At 43.4% G+C, this 26,311-nt stretch overlaps 1 protein-coding gene across 2 annotated transcripts in view; it reads left to right on the forward strand.

Annotated features, from left to right (window-relative positions):
* LOC112255218 (phosphofurin acidic cluster sorting protein 1-like) overlaps positions 1–26,065 on the forward strand; it is a 68,844-nt gene extending 42,779 nt beyond the window's left edge. The window contains exons 4-24 of one of the 2 annotated variants that reach the window (XM_042298259.1): positions 759–884; positions 2,156–2,300; positions 2,636–2,727; positions 3,130–3,207; positions 4,114–4,173; positions 8,260–8,420; positions 9,699–9,798; positions 13,429–13,512; positions 13,601–13,722; positions 13,986–14,133; positions 15,493–15,597; positions 16,865–16,971; positions 17,417–17,571; positions 17,748–17,858; positions 17,985–18,087; positions 18,217–18,259; positions 18,813–18,855; positions 18,992–19,133; positions 19,837–20,075; positions 20,318–20,437; positions 21,368–26,065. In XM_042298259.1, coding sequence (XP_042154193.1) covers positions 759–884; positions 2,156–2,300; positions 2,636–2,727; positions 3,130–3,207; positions 4,114–4,173; positions 8,260–8,420; positions 9,699–9,798; positions 13,429–13,512; positions 13,601–13,722; positions 13,986–14,133; positions 15,493–15,597; positions 16,865–16,971; positions 17,417–17,571; positions 17,748–17,858; positions 17,985–18,087; positions 18,217–18,259; positions 18,813–18,855; positions 18,992–19,133; positions 19,837–20,075; positions 20,318–20,437; positions 21,368–21,486 — 2,403 coding nt within the window. In that variant the 3' untranslated portion in view covers positions 21,487–26,065. The remainder of the gene's footprint in view (positions 1–758; positions 885–2,155; positions 2,301–2,635; positions 2,728–3,129; positions 3,208–4,113; positions 4,174–8,259; positions 8,421–9,698; positions 9,799–13,428; positions 13,513–13,600; positions 13,723–13,985; positions 14,134–15,492; positions 15,598–16,864; positions 16,972–17,416; positions 17,572–17,747; positions 17,859–17,984; positions 18,088–18,216; positions 18,260–18,812; positions 18,856–18,991; positions 19,134–19,836; positions 20,076–20,317; positions 20,438–21,367) is intronic. The other variant, XM_042298260.1, reaches the window with a different exon arrangement.
* The last annotated feature ends 246 nt before the right edge of the window (positions 26,066–26,311 follow it).

A 26,311-nucleotide genomic window follows, 5' to 3' on the forward strand; every position in this document is an offset into this window, starting at 1 on the left:
CTACTACTGCTACTACTGCTATTACAGATACAGTAGGGCTGGGGGGGGTCACCACTCACACCTACAGCCTGCACGTTTCCCCCACGACCACATCAAATATTCAAGTGTCCTGGACCTATTCAGTAAGGGATCAACACCGATGTTCTGTACATTGCCCTGAAGAAGGCACAGTGATGCCGAAATGTGGATGTTTAAAATATATATATTTATATATATATATATATATTGTGTATTTAAAAAAAAATATTTAAAAAAATATATATATATATATTTTTTAAATGTATTACCTGATGTGTTACTGGGAGGTTATACATTTGGAGTGTGCAAGTTTTTTTTCTTTTTTTCTAGCTTCCAGTTTATTCTCCGTTTTTCAACAGTTCCTCAGCTCTTGGCGGAGGTCATTTTTTTCTCTCTCTAGGTTTTATATTATTATCTGTCCCAGAGACATCCGACTGTCCCATTTATCTGAATCAGAAACGAGTAGTCCGCATCGCTGTGGTATAGCAACACAAACACACAAAAACAGACCCGTTTTATCGAGGTCAGTTGTTTCTGTACGTGGGTAATGGGGTTATTACAGACTGCAGAACTGGGGTGATTTCATATCTTCAAGTCGGTTGAACTTTCTGTTGAAGGTTGCTGTCTGAGACCGGTCGCAGAACAGGAATGTTACTCAACACTCCGATTCTATATCTGTGTAATTTATACAGTCTGACGATGAGTCTGTCATGGTTCTCTCTGTGTGTGTACCCTCACAGTACCCCCACTTCCTGAAGAGAGACGCCAACAAGCTTCAGATCATGCTGCAGCGTCGCAAACGCTATAAGAACCGAACCATCCTGGGCTACAAGACACTGGCGCTGGGTCACATCAACATGGCTGAGGTACGGCGCTAACCTCCGTTTAAAAAATTCAATCTTAACCTCTATTCAACATTATTATTCAATTCCTATTTCATCTCCAATCATCCTTGGTTTAACGTATAGTTGATCGATCTTCACCACGCCTTTACAAGTCGTACAGAAAGGAAATGGGCTCCTGCCCTGAGGGCCATTCTGGCTCAGACGAGGCTACTTACTTTACGTAGATCTACCTTTACAGTAGCTAACAGTTGGTATTTAAAGTCTATTTTGCCTTTGGCTAACCTCTGTTCAACCTTCATTCAACCAGCTACACCTTTAATCAAGCCTTTTGTAAAACCTCAGTGTAGCCACAGCACTCTGTCACAACACTCCATGTCATTCTGACACGCTCTACCCAAAGCTCTGGCAGTGTTTTTGAAGTTTAATAAAAGAACTGCGCTGTAGCTGCTGCATTGTGTGTGTGTGTGTGTGACTGCTGCCTGTGTAATAGGATGTGTAGACTTCATTAACACAGCCAGAGTGTGACCAGACTGCAGAGAGAAGGGGGGAAGAGAGCTGATGCTGTTCTGAACACCAGCCTTTGTACAAAATATGTGGTGATCCCTTTCTGTTTCCCTCTGTTTTCTATTTTCTCTGTCCCTCTCTCTGTCTGTCCCTCTCTCTGTCTGTCCCTCTCTCTGTCTGTCCCTCTCTCTGTCTGTCCCTCTCTCTGTCTGTCCCTCTCTCTGTCTGTCTGTCCTCTCTCTGTCTGTCCCTCTCTCTGTCTGTCCCTCTCTCTGTCTGTCCCCTCTCTGTCTGTCCCTCTCTGTCTGTCCCTCTCTGTCTGTCCCTCTCTGTCTGTCCCTCTCTGTCTGTCCCTCTCTGTCTGTCTGTCTGTCCCTCTCTGTCTGTCTGTCCCCTCTCTGTCTGTCCTCTCTGTCTGTCTGTCTGTCTGTCCCTCTCTGTCTGTCTGTCCTCTCTGTCTGTCTGTCCCTCTCTGTCTGTCTGTCTGTCCCTCTCTGTCTGTCCCTCTCTGTCTGTCTGTCTGTCTGTCTCTGTATCTCTCTCTGTCTGTCTCTGTATCTCTCTCTGTCTGTCTCTGTATCTCTCTCTGTCTGTCTCTGTATCTCTCTCTGTCTGTATCTGTCTCTGTATCTGTCTCTGTATCTGTCTCTGTATCTCTCTCTATATGTCTCTGTCCCTCTCTGTCTCCTCTCTCTCTGTCCCTCTCTCTGTGTGCTCTCTTCTATCCCTTTGTCTTCACTCTCATCTTTCCCCCTGTTTCCATCCCCCCTCCCATATCCCATGTCCAGGTGATGCAGCATCCCAGTGAGGGGGCCCAGGTGTTGGGGCTCCACAGCCAGTTGAAGGATGCCTCGGTCCCCGTGGCGGAGGTCAGGGTCTACTCCCTCTCCAGCCAGCCCATTGACCACGAGGGACCCAAGGCCAAGATGTCTGGTAAGGGATCTGAGTCCCTGTGTTTCTCTCTCTCTCTCTCTCTCTCTCTCTCTCTCTCTCTCTCTCTCTCTCTCTGTGCTCCATCCCTCTACTCCCTCTTAGACTTTTCCTCTCCTCCCTTCCTAACCATTAATGCTTCCTCTCTTTCTCTCCTTCCCCCTCTATCACCTCTCTCTCTCCTTCCCCCTCTATCACCTCTCTCTCTCCTTCCCCCTCTATCACCTCTCTCTCTCCTTCCCCTCTATCACTTCTCTCTCTCTCCTTCCCCCTCTATCACTTCTCTCTCTCTGCTTCCCCCTCTATCACCTCTCTCTCTGCTTCCCATCTCTCTCCAGATCGTTCTCCAGACATTGATAACTATTCTGAGGAAGAAGAGGAGAGCTACTCATCAGAACAGGAGGGCAGTGACGACCCGATCCACGGCCAGGTGTGGGAGTGTGTGTGTGTGTGTGCACGCGTCTTTTGTCCTGTCTTGTTTGTGAAGCAGAGATACCTGGAGCCCAAGGGATTTGAAGAGGAGGAGGGAGGGAGGTGATAGAGTGAGAAGGAGAGGAGAGAAAGCAGCAAACAGACAGAATGAATAGATAAGGAGAGGGGGACATGGCTCGGGGAGGACAGATGAATAGAGTGAATGGAGGTATGGAAGGGGCGAGGAGTGAAGGAGAGGACTAGTGAAAGGATGGCGGGAAGGAGGTCACGGTTGGTAGGGTATAAATAACCTGCTGTGAGTGTGTGTCTCATGCTCTGAATAACTCTCCAATCCTCCCCGCTCTCTCTGTGTCATCCCTCTTTCTCCCCCTCCACTTCTCTCTCTCTCTCTCTCTGACAGTATCTGTATGATGAAGAGGATGAGGTGAGGAAGAAGAAGCCCCGACGGAAGCTCACCTCCAACGCTTCCATCACTAGAGTGAGAAACCTTTCTCTCCCTCCCTCCAATCCCGCCCATCCCTCTCTCCCCCTTTCACTCCATTCTCCTGCTCTCAAACCTCCTCTTTACACCTCCCTCTATCCCCCTCTTTCTCCACCCCTCTCTTTCAGTCAACCTCTCCCTCTATGGTTCTCCCTCCTTTGTCCTTAATTCTGCAATCACTCTGTTCCTCCTGTTCTTCTTCAATGTGTGTAATTACATTTCCCAGGAGGCAAACAGACGATTCTGAAAATATATCCAAACACACACACACTCCCGCATGCACCCTCACCCACACATACACACTCCCGCATGCACCCTCACCCACACATACACACTCCCGCATGCACCCTCACCCACACATACACACTCCCGCATGCACCCTCACCCCCGCACACACACTCCCGCATGCACCCTCACCCACACATACACACTCCCGCATGCACCCACACCACACATTCACACATTCACGCACGCGCACACACACACACACACACACACACACATGCGTGCAGAATGAGGCCATGGCTGCACTAGTCACTATATATGATAGAATACACTGTAAAACACCTGAGCATCATTTGTCTTGGACTGCAGCAGCATCTTAAATGATCTGTTCTCTGGTCAGTTGATATTCATATTCATTCAAGGGTTTGTAGATGGGTCATATTCAAAAGGCACCGGGTGGAAGACAATGGACTGACACGGGGGGGAGGGGACCACCTACGCTCGTTCTATAAGAAACGCTTGTTTTCGTTTTCTTTATGGAAAAAAAACAATGTTTTGCGCTAATGAATTCGACCCAGGTCTATAGAGAAATGTGCTGTTGCTTGACAGTTGTCCACGAACTCGATGTTTCTCAGAACACTTAACCCTGAGGGAAAATAATAGTTGTCTCTCTTACAGCAACCAAACATCAAGCAGAAGTTTGTGGCTCTGCTGAAAAGGTTCAAGGTTTCTGATGAGGTAGGCATCTCGCTATCGCTCCTTCTCTCTCTCTCTCGCCTCGTCTCTTTCTCTCTCAAATCAATTTCAGGGGCTGGGAAACATATGTTGACATTGTCAAAGCAAGTGAGATGGATAATAAACACAAGTGAAATAAACCATACTAAATGTACAGTAAACATTACACTCACAAAAGTTCCAAAAGAATAAAGACATTTCAAATGTTATATTATGTCTATATACAGTGTTTTAATGATGGGAAAATAGTTAAAGTACAAAAGGGAAAATAAATTAACATAAATATGGGTTGTATTTACAGTGGTGTTCTTCATTGGTTGACCTTTTCTTGTAGCAACAGGTCACACATCTTGCTGCGGTGATGGCACATTGTGGGATTTCACCCAACAGATATGGGAGTTTATCAAAATTGGGTTTGTTTTCGAATTCTTTGTGGGTCTGTGTAATCTGAGGGAAACATGTCTAATAGGGTCATACATTTGGCAGGAGGTTAGGAAGTGCAGCTCAGTTTCCACCTCCATGTTGTGGGCAGTGTGCGCATAGCCTGTCTTCTCTTGAGAGCCAGGTCTGTCTACAGCAGCCTTTCTCAATAGCAAGGCTATGCTCACTGAGTTTGTACATAGTCAAAGCTTTCCTGTGTACTGTGCCACTGTGTACTCTCTGGACAAATAGCTTTCTAGCCCTACTGTAATTCTTTCTAATTTGTCAAATAATTCCCTTTTTTTTCATGATTTGGTTGCTGCTAATCGTTTTGCTGTCCTGGGGCTCTGTGGGGTCTGTTTGTGTTTGTGAACAGAGCCCCAGGACCAGCTTGTTTAGGGGACTCATCTCCAGGTTCATCTCTTTGTAGGTGATGGCTTTTTTATGAAAGGTTTGGGAATCACTTCCTTTTAGGTGGTTGTAGAAATTAAGGGCTCTTTTTTGTATTTTGATAATCAGCAAATATCCACCTAATTCCACCTAATTTTGCTCTGCATCTATTATTATATATATTTTTTTACGTTGTACACGGAGTATATTTTTTGAAGAGTTCTACATGCATGTCCACAAATTTGGTGTTTCCCGTTTTGTCAATTCTTGGTTAGTGAGCGGACCCCAGACTTCACAACCATAAAGAGCAATGGGTTCTATAACTGATTCAGGTATTTTTTGACAGATCCTAATTGGTATGTCAAATTTTATGTTCCTTTTGATGGCATAGAAGGCCCTTCTTGCCTTGTCTCTCAGATCGTTTACAGCTTTGTGGAAGTTACCTGTGGCGCTGATGTTTAGGTTGAGGTATGTATCGTTTTTTGTGTGCTCAACAGTGTCTAGATGGAATATGTATTTGTCGTTCAGGCAACTGGACCTCTTTTGGAACACCATTTTTTGTCTGGGCCCTGAGATTTACTGTCAGGGCCCAGGTCTGACAGAATCTGTGCAGAAGATCAAGGTGCTGCTGTAGGCCCTCCTTGGTTGGGGACAGAAGCACCAGATCTTCAGCGAACTGTAGACATTTGATTTCAGATTCTAGTAGGGTGAGGCCGAGGGCTGCAGACTGTTCTAGTGCCCTTGCCAATTCATTTATATATATATGGTGAAGAGGGTGGGGCTTAAGCTGCATCCCTGTCTCACCCCACGGCCCAGAGCAAAGAAATGTGTTTTTTTGCCAATTTTAACAGCACACTTGTTGTTTGTGTACATGGATTTTATAGTGTTGGATGTTTTTCCCCCAATACCACGTTCCATCAATTTGAATAGTAGACCCTGATGCCAAATTGAGTCCAAAAAAAGTTTTGAAATCATCAAAGCATGAGAAGACTTTGCCTTTGTTTTTTTGTTTGGCATTTAGGGTGTGCAGGGTGAATACGTGGTCTGTCGTACAGTAATTTGGTAAAAAGCCAATTTGACATTTATACATTTCCTTAGTGAAAACAATGTAATAAGCGAGTCTGCTGTTAAGGATAATCCAGAGGATTTTTCCCAAGGTTGCTGTTGCCCACGGTAGATATTGTGGTCAAATTTGTCTCCAGTTTTGTGGATTGGGGTAATCAGTCCTTGGTTCCAAATATTGGGGAAGATGGCAGAGCTGAAGATGATTTTTAAGAATAGCCAATTGGAATTTGTGGTTTGTATATTTTCATTTAATTTAGGATACCTTCAACACCACAGGCCTTTTTGGGGTTGGAGTTTTTTTTTAAATAATTGGATAATCCAGTGGGCTCTGGTAGTCTTTTAATAGTTGATTCTAAGATTTTGTATTTGATCATGTATAATTTTTTGCTGTTCTTTGGTATCGGGCCAAAAAGCCTGGAGTATTGGTTTATCCATACATCTATGTTTTAGATAACTCTTTGTGTGTTGCAATTTTCCCAGAAGTATACTGTGTACGGTTTAGGTTTTCTACTGTCAAGTTTACACCTTCACTATTACAGTGAAACATTTTGTCCAGGAAGTTGTCTAAAAGGGATTGAATTTGTTGTTGCCTAATTGTTTTTTGGTAGGTTTCCACACTACTTTCCTTCCATCTATAGCATTTCTTAATATTATTCAGTTCCTTTGGCTTTGATGCCTCATGATTGAATATTGCTCTGTTTAAGTAGACTGTGATTTTACTCTGGTCTGATAGGGGTGTCAGTGGGCTGACAGTGAACGCTCTGAGAGACTCTGGGTTGAGGTCAGTGATGAAGTCGGCTACAGTACTACTGCCAAGAGATGGGCTATAGGTGTACCTACCGTAGGAGTCCCCTCGGAGCCTACCATTGACGATGTACATAACCAGCGTGCAGGAGTTGTCCTGTTTTTGTTGGTTATGTTGTTGTAGTTGTGGCTAGGTTGGTATATGGGGGAGGGAATGCTGTCACCTCCAGGTATGTGTTTGTTCCCCTGTGAACTGAGGGTGTCAGGTTCTTTTCTTGTCTAGTTCTGGCATTTTGGTTGCCACAGACTAGTATTTTATTTGATCTAACCTTTATTTAACTAGGCAAGTCAGTTAAGAACAAATTCTTATTTACAACGACGGCCTACCTTGGCCAAAACCTAACTCGGACGATGCTGGGCCAATTGTGCGCCGGCCTTTAGGAATCCCAATCGCGGCCAGTTGTGATACAGCCTGGAATCAAACCAGGGTCTGTAGTGACACCTCTAGCAATGAGATGCAGTGCCTTAGACCTCTGCCACTCTGGCGCCCATGTCCTTGGGCCTGGAAATTGTGGATCTCCCCCTCTAGGATGGAGAAGTTGTCATTGTTAAGTTATGGCAGCACACAGGAGGATGTTTTTCTCTGTTGAGATCATTTCCTCTTGAATTTCTAGCCTAATGTAAAGTGTTCCTGTTTTGATTCATTTGAGTGAGTTAGTTTCTTATAGGATGACAATGTCTGTATTTCTGATTTTCTTTGGTGAAGTCCAGGTTCCTGCTCTTTAGGCCAAAGGCAAATTTCCTCAGGCCTTGGATTTTCAAGGATGAGATAGCCTTTGTGTTCCATAAAGTGTCCAATGTTAGTCGTGTGGTTTGGCCTCAGACCAGTAAGTGTGAGCAGAGCCTGCTGATCATCTGGTACATGCCATTGGCTTGAGCTTGTGTAAGAGTCGGGGGCTGGGCCTGTTCGCCTGCTCACGGCCTGTGCGTATGTGTGACTTTCGTGTTGAGGCCCTCTTTGCGGGAGTGGGGGGCATGGGGTGGGCAGAAGAGGGGCATAGGTCGGATCTGAGGGGGACTATATGGGGTGTGGGCATGTGTGTGTGTGTGTGTGTGTGTGTGTCTCTCATCAACTGCGATAAAAAAAACATTCTTCACTCAAACTCCAGACTTTTTACTTTCTCTGTCTTACACCCCCCCCCGCTCTGTTTCACTTCTCCTAACACCCTGTTTTGTGCAAGTTGCAGACATTAGAATTGCAATTTGATGGTGTTTCTCTACACACAAGTATGTGTGAGAGAGAGACAGAGAGATAGATGTGGTAATACAACTGGAGCTCTTTCATTTGTATTTTTATTTTTTCAATGTCTGTGCGTTATAAGACTGTGCCTCTGTCTGTGATGTTGGTATGAGTGAGCTATGCTTCTGTACCCGTGTAATATGTTGATATGTGTGTGTGTCTGTGTGCAGGTGGGTTTTGGTCTGGAGCATGTCTCTAGTGAACAGATCCAGGAAGTGGAGGAGGATTTAGATGAGCTCTATGACAGTCTGGAGATGTACAACCCCTCTGACAGTGGCCCTGAGATGGAAGAGACAGACAGCATCCTCAGCACACCCAAACCTAAACTCAGGTAGCTGTTATGGTGGTGTGTGTGTGTGTGGTGTGTGTGTGTGTGTGTGTGTGTGTGTGTGTGTGTGTGTGTGTGTGTGTGTGTGCGCGCGCGCACCTAACCCAATCATGTTTTGGCCTTTACACTCCTCTTGACGTACAGTGCATTCGGTAAGTATTTAGACCCCTTGACTTTTTTCACATCTTGTTAGGTTACAAAATGGATTTAAAAAATAAATAATTTTATTTACCCATCAATATCGTGGTATCCAATTGGTCTTGTCTCATTGCTGCAACTCCCGTACAGACATTGGAGAGGTGAAGGTCAAGAGCCGTGCGTCCTCCGAAACACGACCCAACCAAGCAGCACTGCTTCTTGACATAATGCCCGCTTAACCCGGAAGCCAGCCGCACCAATGTGTCGGAGGAAACACCGTACACCTGGCGACCGTGTCAGTGTGCATTGGGCCCGGCCCGCCACAGGAGTCGCTAGAGCGCGATGGGACAAGAACATCCCTGCCGGCCTAACCCGGACGACGCTGGGCCAATTGTGCGCTGCCCCACTGGTCTCCCGGTCGCGGCCAACTTCGACAGAGCCTGGACTCGAACCAGGATCTGTAATGGCACAGCATGCAACTGCGATGCAGTGCCTTAGACCACTGAGCCACTCGGGAGTCTCTCTCAATCCTTCGCAATCTACACACAATACCCCATAATGACAAAGAAAAAAAAAAATTTTGCAAATGTATTCAACATTTTTAAACAGAAATACCTTATTTACATAAGTATTCAGACCCTTTGCTACGGGACTCGAAATTGAGCTCCGGTGCATCCTGTTTCCATTGATCACCCTTGAGCTGTTTGGATTGGAGTCCACCTGTGGTAAATTCAATTGAATGGACATGATTTGGAAAGGCACACACCTGTCTGAAGTCCCACAGTTGACAGCGCATGTCAGAGCAAAAACCAAGCCATGAAGTCGAAGGACCTATCCGTAGAGCTCCGAGACAGGATTGTGTCAAGGCACAGATCTGGGTAAGGGTACCAAAAAAACGTCTGCATCATTGAATACTTTCCGAATGCACTGCATATACACAAAGTGGATGTTTATTCCGCGATGTCATGAACATCGCTAGCAACAACAGAATAAAACAAATGTTTAACACATACAACAGGAAAAGAGAAGAATATCTTCTTTCTAATGATGAACTTTATTACTCAACTAATACTGATCATCACTATGAACACACCATTACATGTATGTTACAGTCGGTGCTAGCTTTTGTGTGTGTCCATCCAGGCCGTTCTTTGAGGGAATGTCCCAGTCCAGCTCTCAGACGGAAATCACCAGCCTGAACAGCAGAGGAGGGAGCCTGGGACGAGACGCCTGCTTCAGCCCTGTGAGTAATGGAGGGAGAGAGGAGGAGGGGGAGGGGGAGGGGGGGGAGTAGAGAGAGGGGACTGAGTGAGGGAGGGGGAGGTAGATAAGTAATGCATTAAAGGATGGAGGGGAGGGGGGGGGTTAAATCTATTTTTATTGGTCACATACACGTGGTTAGCAGATGTTATTGCGAGTGTAGTGAAAAATGCTTGTGCTTCTAGTCCGGACAGTGCAGCAATATCAACAAGTAATCTAACAATTCCACAACAACTACCTAATACACACACATCTAGATAAAGGGATGGAATAAGAATATGTACATATAAATATATGGATTAGCAATGACCGAGCGGCATAGGCAAGACCCAATAGATGGTATAAAATACAGTATATACAGTGCCTTGCGAAAGTATTCGGCCCCCTTGAACTTTGCGACCTTTTGCCACATTTCAGGCTTCAAACATAAAGATATAAAACTGTATTTTTTTGTGAAGAATTAACAACAAGTGGGACACAATCATTAAGTGGAACGACATTTTATTGGATATTTCAAACTTTTTTAACAAATTAAAAAATTGGGCGTGCAAAATTATTCAGCCCCTTTACTTTCAGTGCAGCAAACTCTCTCCAGAAGTTCAGTGAGGATCTCTGAATGATCCAATGTTGACCTAAATGACTAATGATGATAAATACAATCCGCCTGTGTGTAATCAAGTCTCCGTATAAATGCACCTGCACTGTGATAGTCTCAGAGGTCCGTTAAAAGCGCAGAGAGCATCATGAAAAACAAGGAACACACCAGGCAGGTCCGAGATACTGTTGTGAAGAAGTTTAAAGCCGGATTTGGATACAAAAAGATTTCCCAAGCTTTAAACATCCCAAGGAGCACTGTGCAAGCGATAATATTGAAATGGAAGGAGTATCAGACCACTGCAAATCTACCAAGACCTGGCCATCCCTCTAAACTTTCAGCTCATACAATGAGAAGACTGATCAGAGATGCAGCCAAGAGGCCCATGATCACTCTGGATGAACTGCAGAGATCTACAGCTGAGGTGGGAGACTCTGTCCATAGGACAACAATCAGTCGTATATTGCACAAATCTGGCCTTTATGGAAGAGTGGCAAGAAGAAAGCCATTTCTTAAAGATATCCATAAAAAGTGTCGTTTAAAGTTTGCCACAAGCCACCTGGGAGACACACCAAACATGTGGAAGAAGGTGCTCTGGTCAGATGAAACCAAAATTGAACTTTTTGGCAACAATGCAAAACGTTATGTTTGGCGTAAAAGCAACACAGCTCATCACCCTGAACACACCATCCCCACTGTCAAACATGGTGGTGGCAGCATCATGGTTTGGGCCTGCTTTTCTTCAGCAGGGACAGGGAAGATGGTTAAAATTGATGGGAAGATGGATGGAGCCAAATACAGGACCATTCTGGAAGAAAACCTGATGGAGTCTGCAAAAGACCTGAGACTGGGACGGAGATTTGTCTTCCAACAAGACAATGATCCAAAACATAAAGCAAAATCTACAATGGAATGGTTCAAAAATAAACCTATCCAGGTGTTAGAATGGCCAAGTCAAAGTCCAGACCTGAATCCAATCGAGAATCTGTGGAAAGAACTGAAAACTGCTGTTCACAAATGCTCTCCATCCAACCTCACTGAGCTCGAGCTGTTTTGCAAGGAGGAATGGGAAAAAATTTCAGTCTCTCGATGTGCAAAACTGATAGACATACCCCAAGGGACTTACAGCTGTAATCGCAGCAAAAGGTGCTCGCTACAAAGTATTAACTTAAGGGGGCTGAATAATTTTGCACGCCCAATTTTTCAGTTTTTGATTTGTTAAAAAAGTTTGAAATATCCAATAAATGTCGTTCCACTTCATGATTGTGTCCCACTTGTTGTTGATTCTTCACAAAAAAATACAGTTTTATATCTTTATGTTTGAAGCCTGAAATGTGGCAAAAGGTCGCAAAGTTCAAGGGGGCCGAATACTTTCGCAAGGCACTGTACAAATGGGATGGGTAATGCAAGATGTGTAAACATTGTTAAAGTGGCATTAATAAAGTGACTAGTGGCCAATGATTTCAAGTCTGTGTAGGCAGCAGCCTCTCTGTGTTAATGATGGCTGTTTAACCTCTCTGGGATCGTTCGGGACGCTAGCGTCCCACCTCGCCAATAGCCAGTGAAATTGCAGGGTGCCAAATTCAAAACAGAAATCTCAAAATTAAAATTCCTCAACCATACAAGTATTTTACACCATTTTAAAGATATGCTTCTCGTTAATCCAACCACAGTTTCAGATTGCAAAAAAAGGCTTTTCGGCGAAAGCAGAACATATCGTTATGTTAGGTCAGCAACTAGTCACAGAAAGCATTCAGCCATTTTCCAACCGAAGAGAGCCACATCAAATAACAGAAATACTCATCATAAACTTTGATGAAAGATACATGTTTTACATAGAATTAAAGACAAACTTGTTCTTAATGCAACCGCTGTGTCAGATTTCAAAAACGTTTTACGGCAAAAGCACAATATTCAATAATCTGAGAACCAGAGTTCAGCCACAAAAGCAAGCCATACAGTTACCCGCCAAGTTGTGGAGTCAACAAAAGTCATAAATAGCATTATCAATCTTCACTTACCTTTGCTGATCTTCGTCGGAATGCACTCCCAGGACTCCCACTTCCACAATAAATGTTTGTTTTGTTTGATTACGTCCATATTTATGTTAATTTGTTTAGTTCACTATTCCAAAGGCACAATGCGCGAGCGCAAAATCCAGACGAAAAGTCAAAAGGAGTTCCATTACAGTTTGTAGAAACATGTCAAACGATATTTACAATCAACCCTTAGGGTCTTTTTATAATAATTCTTCAATAATATTCCAACCGGACAATAGCGTATTCATTACAGAGGAAAAAGAAGGAACGGCACGCCCGCGTGACCGCGCAGTAAACAACTGATTGGCCACAGCCTGGTCCACTTGTTGAAACAGCTCTTATTCGACCTCCTTCCACAATAGAAGCCTCAAACAACTTTCTAAAGACTGTTGACATCTGCTGGAAGCCTTGGGAAGTGCAATCTGGCCCCATAGACACAGCATATTGGATAGGCAATCACTTAAATGAAACTACAAACCTCAGATTTCCCACTTCCTGGTTGGATTTGTCTCAGGTTTTCGCCTGCCATATGAGTTCTGTTATACTCACAGACATCATTCAAACAATTTTCTATCCAATACTACTAATAATATGCATATATTAGCATCTGGGACAGAGTAGCAGGCAGTTTACTCTGGGCACCTTATTCATCCAAGCTACTCAATACTGCCCCCCCTGTCACCAAGAAGTTAACAGTCTGATGGCCTTGAGATAGAAACTATTTTTCAGTCTCTCGGTCCCGGAAGAATCTTGTGACAAGGGGCTTAAACAGAAAGGAGACAACAGATTGGAATGTTCGAGGGGAAAAAAGAGGGCGAAGGAGAAGGATTGATATTCACACCAGGTGAAGTGTAGCCCGCGTTCAACCGGCCGGTTCTTGCAAGTTTCACGGCGCAGCGGTCATCCCGCGATCATCAGTCTGGTAATACGTGGCTCGGTGAGATGTGTGGTAGTGACTGTATTTCCTGCATGTCTCCAGCAGGGGGAGCAGCGGCCTGTGGAGATGAAACACTCTCGCAGTCGCAACCTGGAGGTGGAGACCCTCTCTGAGACGGACACGCTGGTGAGACGCGCTAACAGGCTCGGTGTGCTGTGTAAGAGGTAGCGATCCATTCTGAGCTCAAGCTAATCTGTGCGCGTTCTGTGTGCAGGAGTTGACGGATCAGGAGATGTTTCCGGAGGGCCCCTGTATTACGGTGTCAGGGGCTGAGAAACCCCGTACGCCCCTGAAGAGCAGCAAGAGTGGAGGAGGACAGACCATTCCCTCCCCCAGGTAACTACAAACACACACACACGCGCAGATTCTTGCCATAGTGACTCCAACAAAATGACACATGCCTGATACCAAAACAAACTCCCAGGTGCCTTTGCAGATGTGCATATTTTCCTCAGAAAGGTAGAATTGTTCCAATCATTCATCCCCAGAGGAAAGGGTTTGGGGTCAGTTTGGAGTTTTAACACAAACACGTAATACCCTCCACACTGGTTGAACTGGGGATTGGTCTCCTTTTAAAGGTGTATGTGTGTGTTTCACAGGCTGGATGGCAGGGGCCCCACCCCCAAACAGAAGAGACAGAGCAGTACTCCTATGAAAGAGAGACAGCTGTCTAAACCAATCAGTGAAGGGGGGAGGACCAACAGCTCCGACAGCGAGAGATCCCCCGAATTGGGACACAGCTCACAGGTAACTCATGTGTACACACACACACATGCACACACACACACACACACACACACACACACACTTAAAACTACAAAAGTATTGGGACAGTGATACATTTTGTTGTTGTTTTGGCTCTATACTCCAGCACTTTGGATGATTTTGAAGTTATACAATGACTGAGGTTACAGTACAGACTGACACATTCTTAATCCCTGACTTAGAAATGAAGCACTTTTGTACATTCCCATAAAGCATATTGGGACAGTGACTACAAATTTTTTTGTTTTGTTTGTTTTTTTGGCAGATTATTTTATGCCCCAATGGAAATTAACAGTAAATAATGTATTGTGTCATTTTGGAGTCACTTTTATTGTAAATAAGAATAGAATATGTTTCTAAACACTTCTACATGAATGTGGATGCTACTATGATTACGAATAGTCCTGAATGAGTCGTGAATAATGATGAGTGAGGTAGTTACAGAGGCATAAATATCATAACCCCAAGACAGGCTAACCTCTCACCATTACACACACACACACACACACACACTTTTTTGTTTATAGCAGGGGGTCCTATAGTTCCAGTTGTCACATCTCATCCATCCATGGGTGAGAGGCCAGATGCTGCTGAAAGTGGTGTTAGAGGGCCAGTAGGAAGCACCCCCTCCTTTGGTCAACAAATATATATATATATATTTATATATTTATTTATATATATATTTATATTATATATATATATATATTTATATATATATTTATATATATTTTTTTATATATATATATTATATATATATATATATTTTTTTTATATATATATATATATATATATATATATATATATATATATTTTTATTTTATTTTATTATATATTTTTATATATATTTCGGATGGGAAGTTAAACGGGTGTCCTGACTCTCTGTGGTCACTTATCGTAAGAGTAGAGGGTGTTAACCCCGGTGTCCTGGCTAAATTCCCAAGCTGTCCCTCATACCATCACGACCACCTCATCATCCCCAGTTTACAATTGGCTCATTCATCCCTCCTCCTCTCCCCTGTACCTATTCCCCAGGTCGTCGCTGTAAACGAGAATGTCAACAGTCAACTTACCTGGTTTAAAAAAAAAAACACACAAAAACAAGCTTAAGGAGAGCACAGTATATGCCAAGAAAGAAGCGTCGTCTCTCTCCTTTCCTCTCCTCCCCCTACTCCCTTCTTCTTGTCTAAATAAAGAACATGAATGTACCCATGATGACGAGACTAAGAATGAATGATGTATGTGTTGTTGATGTATGTGTTGTTGATGTATGTGTTGTTGAGTCATCAAAAAAAAAAAAACCTGCTCCACTTTGTGTGTGTGTGTGTGTGTGTGTGTGTGTAGGTTCTGAGGAAGGCGGTGTATGATCAGCTGAACCAGATCCTTCTGTCTGACGCGGCTCTGCCTGAGAGTCTCATCCTGGTCAATGGCACCGACTGGCAGGGCCAGGTAAGAACCGTGTGTTCTAGTGGTGTTAATAACCCATCCGTAACAGCCTGACCATATGTGAAAATCGGAGGCCAGCGTCCGGCCCTGACCAGCTAATATAGAAAATGCGCCGTAGGCTACAGTCCGAGACGACGGAACAGTGGAGGCTGCTGAGGGGAGGACGGCTCATAATAATGGCTGGAACGGAGCGAATGGAATGGCATCAAACACATTGGAAAAACCAGCCATTCCCACAAGCCCGTCTTCCACAATTAAACCTCCTGTGTGGCGGAACGATTTTTCGAGCAGATTCTTTCTTGTCGTTTCTGACATTTTGGTAGGCCATTTTTCTTTTTCTTTTTTTTCGTCAACTTGTCTATAATTGGAAAACATGCAGCTTCTCTTCTTTCATGATATGTTGCCCTAGAAGACTAAATAAACCTTTTGATGACCAGAATAGTGTCATAAATCGATGGAATTGAATGCTTCAATCTACCGTAGTTGACATCGGTTTAAGCTTTCTCTGTGATCTCTCTCCCCTTTTCGGCGGCAAAGACTTTTAGGGACCGGGGAGAAAATGCAGTAACTCAAATAAAACTGGAAAGCTGTTCTGTGCAGTTTGGAAAACGACCCAACTTGTTTCTGTTAAGATTTCAGTTCGGCTTGGATGCATATGTTATGTGGTTGAAATACTATCAGCGTTTATGATGCTGATAAGGATAGTACTTCTACACACGGTATCTAGCTGCGCATTCGCATTCTCTCAATATGCAGAAAGTCCCCGTATTGTGACTATAAGAATTTGTATAGCACGTCACAATCACACACAACGTCACATTGCGATCATCCTCCCTTTTAACACTTCACCAAATCTTTCCCAAACATGACTTTTCTGACCCTCCCTTCTCTTTATTTTCAACTCTCCATTTCGCAGCTTTTCTCTTATTGAATTCAACTTCGACATTGTCCTTTTTTTCCCTCTGCGGATCGGCGCTAACTTTTTTTGCGTTCCCAAAAGCATTTGGCGATTTGCCCGTCTAGGCTATTTGGTGGGTACAGTTAGGCCCTTAGTCACTAATACCAGATAACCTAAAATAATGAAAGAAAAACAAATGTAGCCTATAGATAAAAAAAAATCCATAATCCTTGTGCAATTTCTGTTATTCTTTTCTCTTTATTTAACCCGCCCTTGACCCTAAACTCATCCACCACGTGTGTGTGTGTGTGTTGTGTCAGAACAAACCTGTATGTTGCTGCAGTTCTTTAAGTGTGTGTGTGTGTGTTCCAGTACGTGGGAGAGCAGCTGCAGGTACAGAGGCACCCGGTGGTGTGTACGTGTTCAGGAGCTGAGATCCAGGCGGTGCTGTCTGCTGTCCTCACACGCATCCAGAAGTTGTAAGTCTAACACTTTATATGCATGTGTACGTGCGCACACACACACACACACACACACACACACACACAGAGTTGTGAGTCTGTTGGTCTAACACATTATCTATGCTCTATTAATCTCACTCTATGAAATATTTAGACCGCCAAACTCAGTCTCTCTCAGCTCCTCTCCCTCTCTCTTTATTTTTTATTTTTTAAGTGAAGTATTTCAAATGTCATGGTGTATCCTCGTATGTCACAATGTCACAAGGATAGTCAAATTATATTTATAGCAAAGCTTTTTCATTGTCAAAGTAGGCCTAAAAAAAAAAAATACTCAAGTGGTCGAATGCTAGCATCCATTCGAATACCTGGATATTCGACTAACCCTGCTCATCGCTACTTGGTGGGTTATGTGATTATCTTTACTCCCCCATCTCTCTCTCTCCCTCTCTACTTTCCTCTGTAGTTGTAACTGTAACTCGTCCATGCCCAGGCCGGTCAAGGTGGCAGTGGTGGGTAGTCAGAGCTACCTTGGTGCCGTCCTGCAGTTCTTTGTCACACAGTTGGCAAGCAAGACCTCTGATTGGCTCAACCACCTGAGGTTCCTGGTGGTGCCCCTGGGTGAGACAAACAACATGGGCGCCTTCTGTCCGTATCCATGGTGACGGGCGTAGTGAATGGTTGACAATGGAAAAGAGTTGTTGTTGTCAGGCAGATCACGTACACTAAAAGATAATCTCTCCGTCTTTCTCTCTCTCTCTCTCTCTCGCTCTCTCTCTCTCTCTATGGTCTTATAGGCTCTCATCCTGTTGCTAAGCACCTGGGTGCCATAGACAACCGTTACAGCTCTGCGTTCTTAGACGGGGCGTGGAGAGACATGTTCAGCCGCTCTGAACCCCCACAGACAGGTACACACACACACACACACACACACACACACACACACACACACACACTGGATCTGGATACATAAAGTTAGCACTCAGAGCCTGACCAATGACCTCTAATCTTTGATCTGTGTTCCTGTGCTGCAGACCTGTTGGACGTGGCCGGTAGGATCTCCCAGTACGTCAGTGGCGCTACCGTCACACACCAGCTGCCCATCGCCGAGGCCATGCTTACCTGCAAACACAGGACGTGAGTGGACGCGCTCGCACACACAAACTGTCAGGGTGTAACACATACTTTAACCCGGAGCAATAACTACAGGATGGTATTCAATTTAAAAACCCATGTAACTGGTCATAACTATTTGTCTCTGTTCAGGCACGATGAAGATTCCTACCAGAAGTTCATTCCTTTTATTGGGGTACGTATATAGTAAGCCAGGTCTCTCTGTAGACTCTTCCATAGATCTACTGTTGAAAATCTGTATATAGCCCATCCTTCTACCTCATCCCCATACTGTATTTATTTATTTTGCTCCTTTTGCACCACAGTATCTCTACTTGCACATCCATCTTTTGCACATCTACCATTCCAGTGTTTAATTGCCATATTATAATTACTTCGCAACCATGGCCTATTTATTGCCTAATAACTCCCTTATTTGACCTAATTTGCACTCACTGTATATAGACTTTTTTCTTTTTTTTTCTACTGTATTATTGACTGCGTGTTTTGTTAATTCCACGTGTAACTCTGTGTTGTTGTATGTGTCGAACTGCTATGCTTTATCTTGGCCAGGTCGCAGTTGCAAATGAGAACTTGTTCTCAACTAGCTTACCTGGTTAAATAAAGGTGAAATAAAATTAAAAATGGAGATCTAGTTTGGATAGTAACTCTTCAGCTGATTTAGGGTGTTTGGAATATGAGGTATTTGTCCTGATGTTGTAGTAACAGGATGTTGTCATGTGTTCCAGTTGGTCAAGGTTGGTCTGATTGAGCCAGACACTTCCTCTACAGGTAGGTTGGTTTAAAAACCAAGGAAGAAGTACACTCTCTTACTGCTATATTTCCATCATCCAGGCCTATTTACTTGATAATATTACAAATAATGACATTAATCTCACCTCCATCCCTTGCCCCTGCGGTCGCCTAGGAGACACAGAAGAGGGCGTGGCAGGGAGCTTGGCTGTTCCCTCTACGTCCCCTCCCTCCCACGGCTCTCCCACCGGGCTGATCAAAGAGGCTGCCACTCCCCCCTCCTCTCCGTCTATGAGCAGTGTTCTCGCAGTACAGGGGTAAGTCTGCACCCAACCCCCCCCTAGCTTGGGGTATAGTCTTTTGTGCTGTTATTTCTTATTATAAGGTGCTGGGATATTCCAGTTCTCAGGAGCTGCTACGTTTCCTCTCTTTCTGAGTAATCATGAGTGGATCAATTAAGTGCCAGAGAGTGTCTGCGTACCTTTTCATGTCTAAATCAGTCCCTGAATGGAACGAGAACCAATAAGCCGACGCACTGTGTCCCCCTTGATCTGACAGAGTTGCCTGCCGCTGTTTGAGTGAAAGAAAGGAAAGGGGAAAAGAGAGGGAGGAAGGGGGGAATATTACCAGCACACTGCTTCTCCTCAGGTCAGCCATCTCGGGTTCATTATGTCCCCTTCATGTCTGCCCTGGTGAAACTCTAGAGCAGTGATCCTCTCTGACCGTCTAAAAATAACCACAGATGCATCAGCAGCTTTCTAGCGTTATAGCCCATCATTGTTTTGGGGTTTGGTGCTGTAACAGACTCTCTTGTCCTCTCTATAGCCAGGGTCAGGGTTGATACAGCGCATGAAATGCCGGCCCCTGAATCCATAACCCTCTCTGTCGCTGAATACATCCTCCCTACACCTCACAAATGAACACAGCTTTTTATACTTTTTTAGCACAGTACCTCCATAACGTTCTCTTTCCTGTATTGTATCCTAACCTGTCCTCGTGACCCTCCTCTTCCTGTCCCAGGAGCCCCAGTATGTCCCAAGGTGTGGACGCCATTGGGTTGCAGGTGGACTACTGGCTGGCGTCGCTGGCGGAGAAACGCCGAGAGGGCGAACGGCGCGACACAGGCTGTAAGAACACTCTGAAGAGTGCCTTCAGATCCCTGCAGGTCAGCAGGCTACCAGGAGGGGGCAGCAGTGAGACACAGGCCCAGGTCAGCACCATGGCCATGACCGTGGTCACCAAGGAAAAGAACAAGAAGGGTAAAGAGTTTTAGAATAACACTTTTCTATGGCACAATCAAAGTAATTCAGTGTTTTTAAAAAACAAACAAACACAGTTTTTAATGCTGAATGATCAGTGGAATAGATGCATTCCATCTAGTTGGGATGTTCTTCAGTCATTCTTCCTACAGTATGTGATGCGACTGTTAGTCTTCCTGGTTGTATAGTTATAGAAATCCTATTGCATTTATAATGAAGGTTGACTTTCTCTGTGTCTGTAGTTCCCACCATATTCCTGGGTAAGAAGCCGAAGGAGAAGGATGTCGACTCTAAGAGCCAGGTCATTGAGGGTATCAGCAGACTCATCTGTTCTGCCAAGCAGCATCAAACCATCCTGAAAGGTACAGGAACATGAGACGAGGAGGGAGGGCGGGCGGGGAAGAGGTATGACCAGTGAAATTGGAGAGAAGGCTCTGAGAAGAGGGAGGGAGGGGGAGAGAGAGGTGAAATTATAGTGCTTCTCTAGATGCACAATCTTTAGAAAGAGTCGACCCATCAGTAAAGATGAGGTGTAAGAGAAGGCAGGGGAAGGTGAAATGATTTATTGGGGATATTGGAGGAAAGAGAAAATGAAGGAAGGGTTGTGTTAACGGACCTCTGACTGTGCCCGAAATAGCACCCTATTCCTAACACTGGGCCAATAGGGCTCTGGTCAAAAATGGTGCACTACTGTATATAGGGAATAGTGAGCCATTTGAAACGCAGCCTAAAGGTGCCTGCACACTAGGTTCAAACGTCTGTGCCCCTTAAAAGACCTTTGCTTGAAAAACTAGATAAAAACTGCAATTTTACTGTTTGTCCCTCTTGAGACGCCGTATCAACATTGTAGCCTGTATGCACTTCCTCAAAGTAGTCAGAATTATTCAAAGATGAATCAAGAAATCTGTATTTCATTTGGACATTTTTTGCTGAGGGAAGTCTTTGTCTCGCAATTTTACGTCTAAGATGTTTGGTGCAGTATTTCTCAAGTGAAAAAATATGCATGAAAACTCGTTGTCTCTCGTTGAATGACAACAAACACTTAATTGAAGAATCCTGTCCATAGTTCCCACTCCTACTAGGTGTAGTACTGTTGACCAATCACAGACGAAGGGGCGTAGACTTATGCTACCGAACTACAACTTGCCTCAAGAAAAAAAATGTAATATCCGCAAATGTTCTCAAATGCGCGAACTGTTTCTACTGGGAAGCGTGCGACAGGCTTAAGTGTTCCCTGTCTGAACAATAGTCATACTTAACCAGTATCTATGTGTCTCCTGTGTGTGTCTCAGTGTCCATAGACGGAGTGGAGTGGAATGACGTCAAGTTCTTCCAGCTGGCTGCCCAGTGGCCCACCCATGTCAAGTATCTCCCTGTTGGACTGTTTGGTTACAACAAACCCCCCTCCTAGGGTCCACCCTGTACCCCTCGCCCAATCCCGTCCCACCTACGCACACAGACCCCCGCCTCTCGGAACGCCGTGGCGACTAATATCGGTCAATTACGATGAAGGGTTGAGGGGCCGAATGTATTTGCTATGTTTTGTCTTATTTCTCTATAGTAGGGAGAGAGAGATGGGTCGGATATGGGGTGCAACGCTACTAGTCACTTTAATGAATTGAAATGCCCCTCTCTCTGTCTAGCGTGTGTGTATGAGGGGCCCACAGCACAAGATAACGGACTGCCGTTCAACTAATCCTAACGATGAGATGCACCCGCATGAATAACTCCCATGACGAGCCCTGACCCTTGACCCCTGACATCTGACCCTTTAACCTTTTAACCCTGACCAGGTAGTTCTCTTATCACCTTGAACCTGCCCGGTGTCATCAAAGGCCAACCTGCATGCTGTACTACTACACCACCACGTGCCAGGACATGTTATAACAGTAATGCCACGGTTATTATGGGGTATGGAGGGGAACTTGGGATCCAAACATACTGTACATGTGCATGAAATGGAATGAACAACAGACGACACCTACAGTAGCAATGCTTTTTCTGCTCCCTAATTACATGAAAATCCTTTTTTTCTCTCACAAATGATGTACAGTAAGTTGACATGTTATGCATACGACGAGCAGAAAATATAAGAGAAGGCTCTGGGTTTTTTTGTAACAACATTTGAACTCTGTGTATACAGCGAGGGTGCCGACTTAAGAGCTCACTGTTTGCCCCAACTTTACTGAGAAGAGGCAACATTTCTGCTGTCTGTAAGGCTTGTCCCTTTATCAACCTCAGTTGTTGTTGTCAGCGTTGCTCTCTTGATCCACCCTCCACTGTATAGTCCTCCTTCCGCTTGTGGACGTACAGTATATCACCTGTGTGGGGCTGTTGCATGCTGGGATTTGTAGGCTGAGGCTCGTGCTGAGGTTAAATTGGGGGACAGGAGCTGTGACCGTCATCTTCATTTTTTGCGATGCACTTCTAGTAACTATAGTAGCTAGGTATCTTACTCCAAAGCACAATGTCGCACGCTACTAGTGACTTTTTATCCCTGTCTTTACCTGTCAAGGATTGTAAAATTCCGGTAACTTTCCCAAAATTACCAAGTTTTCCAGAAATCCTAGTTGGAAGGTTTCTGGAATTAGGAGGGAATAAGTAGTAAATCCGGAATCTCCCAACCTGGATTTCTGGAAAACATGCATTTTCCAGCCCTGCCTGTGATAGACGGGCAGCGTTCACGCCACTGAAATGGTGGTGTGTTGTGTCTAGGGTGTTGTGAGGTGGCCAGTGACAGGTGTGTTGTTATGTAATGTGGTAAAATGAAAAACAATATTGAAATATCTATGAAACCAATTTTATAAGTAACCCACGCGACACAGTATGATTGTTTTTGTGTGTGGCCACGTGTTTGTGTCGAGATGTGGTCAATATCGCTTTATGAGTTCTGTAGGCTGCGGTATCAGCGGCCAGACGTTTGCCTTGTAGACTGACACAAAGATAGGTGACACCAAATTACCTTTTTTAAGAGCTACTAACGGCTCTGGTGCTTTTTAAGAAGAAACTGCAGACAAATCATTTGTATCCAAAGAATTTGACTGAAATAATTGATTTTCAATTTAGTAGCAAAGTCTATGGTCTAATAATGTACCTGCAAAGTACATTCAAATTAGTATATTTTGAATGAAATGGCAATGTGTTGTAAGCAAAACACTAGTTCTCTTGCTGTCTAAAATGAAAGCTAACGAGTGTTGAGTAGCTTAGCCTTGTGTCACCTACAAAGTAACCTTCCCCATCTGTGCGGAGTGAAGAATTGTGACAAATGTCAAGTATTACAATGCCAACGTCTCGATTTTTGCTGTTATTATTATGATTTTCGGGGTAACTTAGAGGTAGGTTTTTCAGCTTAGGTGTAACAGTGTTAAAAATTGTGACGTCAACACCTTGTGTAACTCAAATCTGGCCCTGTTGTCTTTTTTGGGGGGCTCGTACAAAGGAAAGTTTTTGCACCAAGGGCTTCAAACTGATTGAGAGCATAAGTACACAGCTATGCATGTTCCACAAATCAGTCTGAATGATAGTATGTACAGATCTCAGACAACAAGGATGTATTTCCAAAAATCATTAGAGGTATCATCTGAACTTAATTTGAATGTGCAGATAATATTCATTGTTAGTTTCTATTATCTCTTCTCAGTCTTGTCGACAAAAGCTTTATCGTTGAGTAAACATACATTTTAGAAGTTTTAACACCATTTTACCAGTCCAGAATAGGGTTGCAAAGGGAGGATATATTACTGGAAACTTTCTAAGTTTGCCAGTAAACTACCACCATTTTTGTAACTTTCAAGGATTTTATGTAATTTATCACATCTATTGGCCATTTTGGGTACTTCAGATTATCACAGATGTCTTTCATTATCTGTGGCCTAATCACCTATATAAAATATAATATAATCAAATAAGATTTTAAAATGTAAAAAATGCAATGACAAAGCTGTAAAACATTCCTAAGTATTAATAATCAACTTAGTGAATACCATTGGTCATTAATATGAGGGTTTCAGCATGACATGTCAACCATAAAAATTTTTTTACACACTTATTTATTTTACTATGTCAATATGCCTTTGTTGTAAATGTGATGGCAGTTGTGAAAAAAGTCAATAGTTGGAAGAGTTGCAGAGTTAATTAAGAATAATGCCATTGTTGATTAGATGCTTTTTTAAAATTAATTTGGCTATTTTCTCTTGATCAGAGGGTGTATCCACTAGGAACTAATGGATATTATGGACACAGATATGACAAATTAATACTATACATGATTTAAAAAAAATTTTTTTTTAAACATTTACTCAAGTTTAAATGACCAAAGTTACCATCGAATGCTATAGATTCCGGCAACTTTTGTAAATTACTGGTAGCTTTACCCTAGTCCATAACCACCTGTTATTTCACTAGAACATTTTTGTTTTATTATAGAAGAAAACACACCATAATAATCTCTCTCAACTCCATAGTCAGTTGACCTTGTAACCTCTGTGAGCTTGAATACTTTGTGCAACTTCCCTGTAAGTATCAAAGAGAGATACGGCAAAGGCAGTGGTCCTCTTGAAATCAGACCATTTTAAACCCTGCTTCTCATAGCAAGTGTCACTGCCCACCAGTCAAGGGCTAGACCCAGACCAATGCCTTCATGTGGACTTGGACTCTTAATGCATATTTTAACTGAGACTGTATCCTACTGTATGAATGTTATGTACAACAGGGTTTTCTCTATGGGAGAGACGTTTTTGCTTGAGGATAGTGAACCCTACCTGTAGCTACGCTACTCCCTAAACCACAGATCTAGGATCCGATTACAATTACCCCCTAGTTCTAACCATAACCATTAGGGGGATTAAAAGATATCGGACCCCGTGTCAGTGGTTAGGGGAGACTTCTACCGTCTCTGAGCAGAACAAAGAGGTCCAATTTCTCTATGCCTTGCAGCGTGTTATTAGCGTAATAAGGAGTGTAAGATATATGATAGGGGGGATCATAAGCATTCACTGAATGGGACAAAGAAATCACTGCCAAGATGTCAAATGTTACATGGATATAACACCAAGCTGAAGCGGGGGTGATGTAGATATAGGTGTTAAATGTTTTTGGTGAGAACTTTGTTCCAAAGTAATAATTTTAATGTTGGAAACATTATTTTTTCCACTATACATTCCAATGTTTACTCCTCTCTCTCCTCTCCCCCTGTTTCCAGTTCAGTCCCTTCTGTCACCTGTTGTACCATTAACATTTTTGTTGTTTTTCCTACCTTCTCTAGGCCTATTTGTCCTGTGTGGCTGTCTCTCAAACTTGTACCTGTGTCTCTACCTGTATTGACCTGTAGTTACTCTTATGTCCATGACTCACATATAGGGACAGCGGTTTTTGCTGACCATGTGACCCGACCAGGAACAATCCTGGGCCTTAGTTATAGTCTTGAGTACAGGGCTCAGACTGTCTCCCGAAACGGGTCATATGGTCCTGAAACACTTCTGTCCTGGAGGGGAAGAACAATATGATCTATTAATATGAATAAATCAATTTAGCGGATCAATACTGTCCTTCCTCTCTGCTATCATCACAATGTGTTTCAGAACAAATGGAGTGAGAGATCTAGAACAAACCATAAGCTATCTAGAGTCTCTGGCAGGATTCCACAAGCTTTGCTTCTAATAAAGCCCATTTTGAAAGGATACCTGCTTGTAACATAGCACCCTATCACAGAAGAGAATCTGTTTTTGCATAACACTGCTTAGACTACACTTATGCTTGGTTGTAGTTTGAGGGGAGGATTCTAACACTTGTGCATTTGGAGAGTAATTTTGCACATGCCATTGTTTCTTCAGCAGCTTTTTTGCCTTTTGTCTATAAACAGTAATAATGCTTGTACATATCACAACAGTACTTCTGTATTGTATCTTAGTCCTTGTTTTTTTATTTGAAATGTTTTGTAGTACTTTTTCATGATTATGTTGTCAATTAAACTGATGTGGGATGGAAAAGTGGAACTGTTTGTTTTTCTTTATTTTGTAAATACTCCTCTGAGTTGTGTGTGCGTTCTGGTGCTTTTTCAGTTATTCATTTGAATGGAATCTAGGAATTAATGTAGTTTATTAAAGTTAAAATTAAGTTTATTTGGGCTTCTCTAGACGAGTTATTATAATACACAGGTCTACATTAGAATGAAGAAAAAAAACTTATTGTAAATGCTATGGTGATTAGCCACAGGAAATATCCACAAGCCTACAAAT

Source organism: Oncorhynchus tshawytscha, linkage group LG15 (assembly GCF_018296145.1).
Source record: "Oncorhynchus tshawytscha isolate Ot180627B linkage group LG15, Otsh_v2.0, whole genome shotgun sequence".
In the NCBI taxonomy this organism is placed as follows: Eukaryota; Metazoa; Chordata; class Actinopteri; order Salmoniformes; family Salmonidae; genus Oncorhynchus; species Oncorhynchus tshawytscha.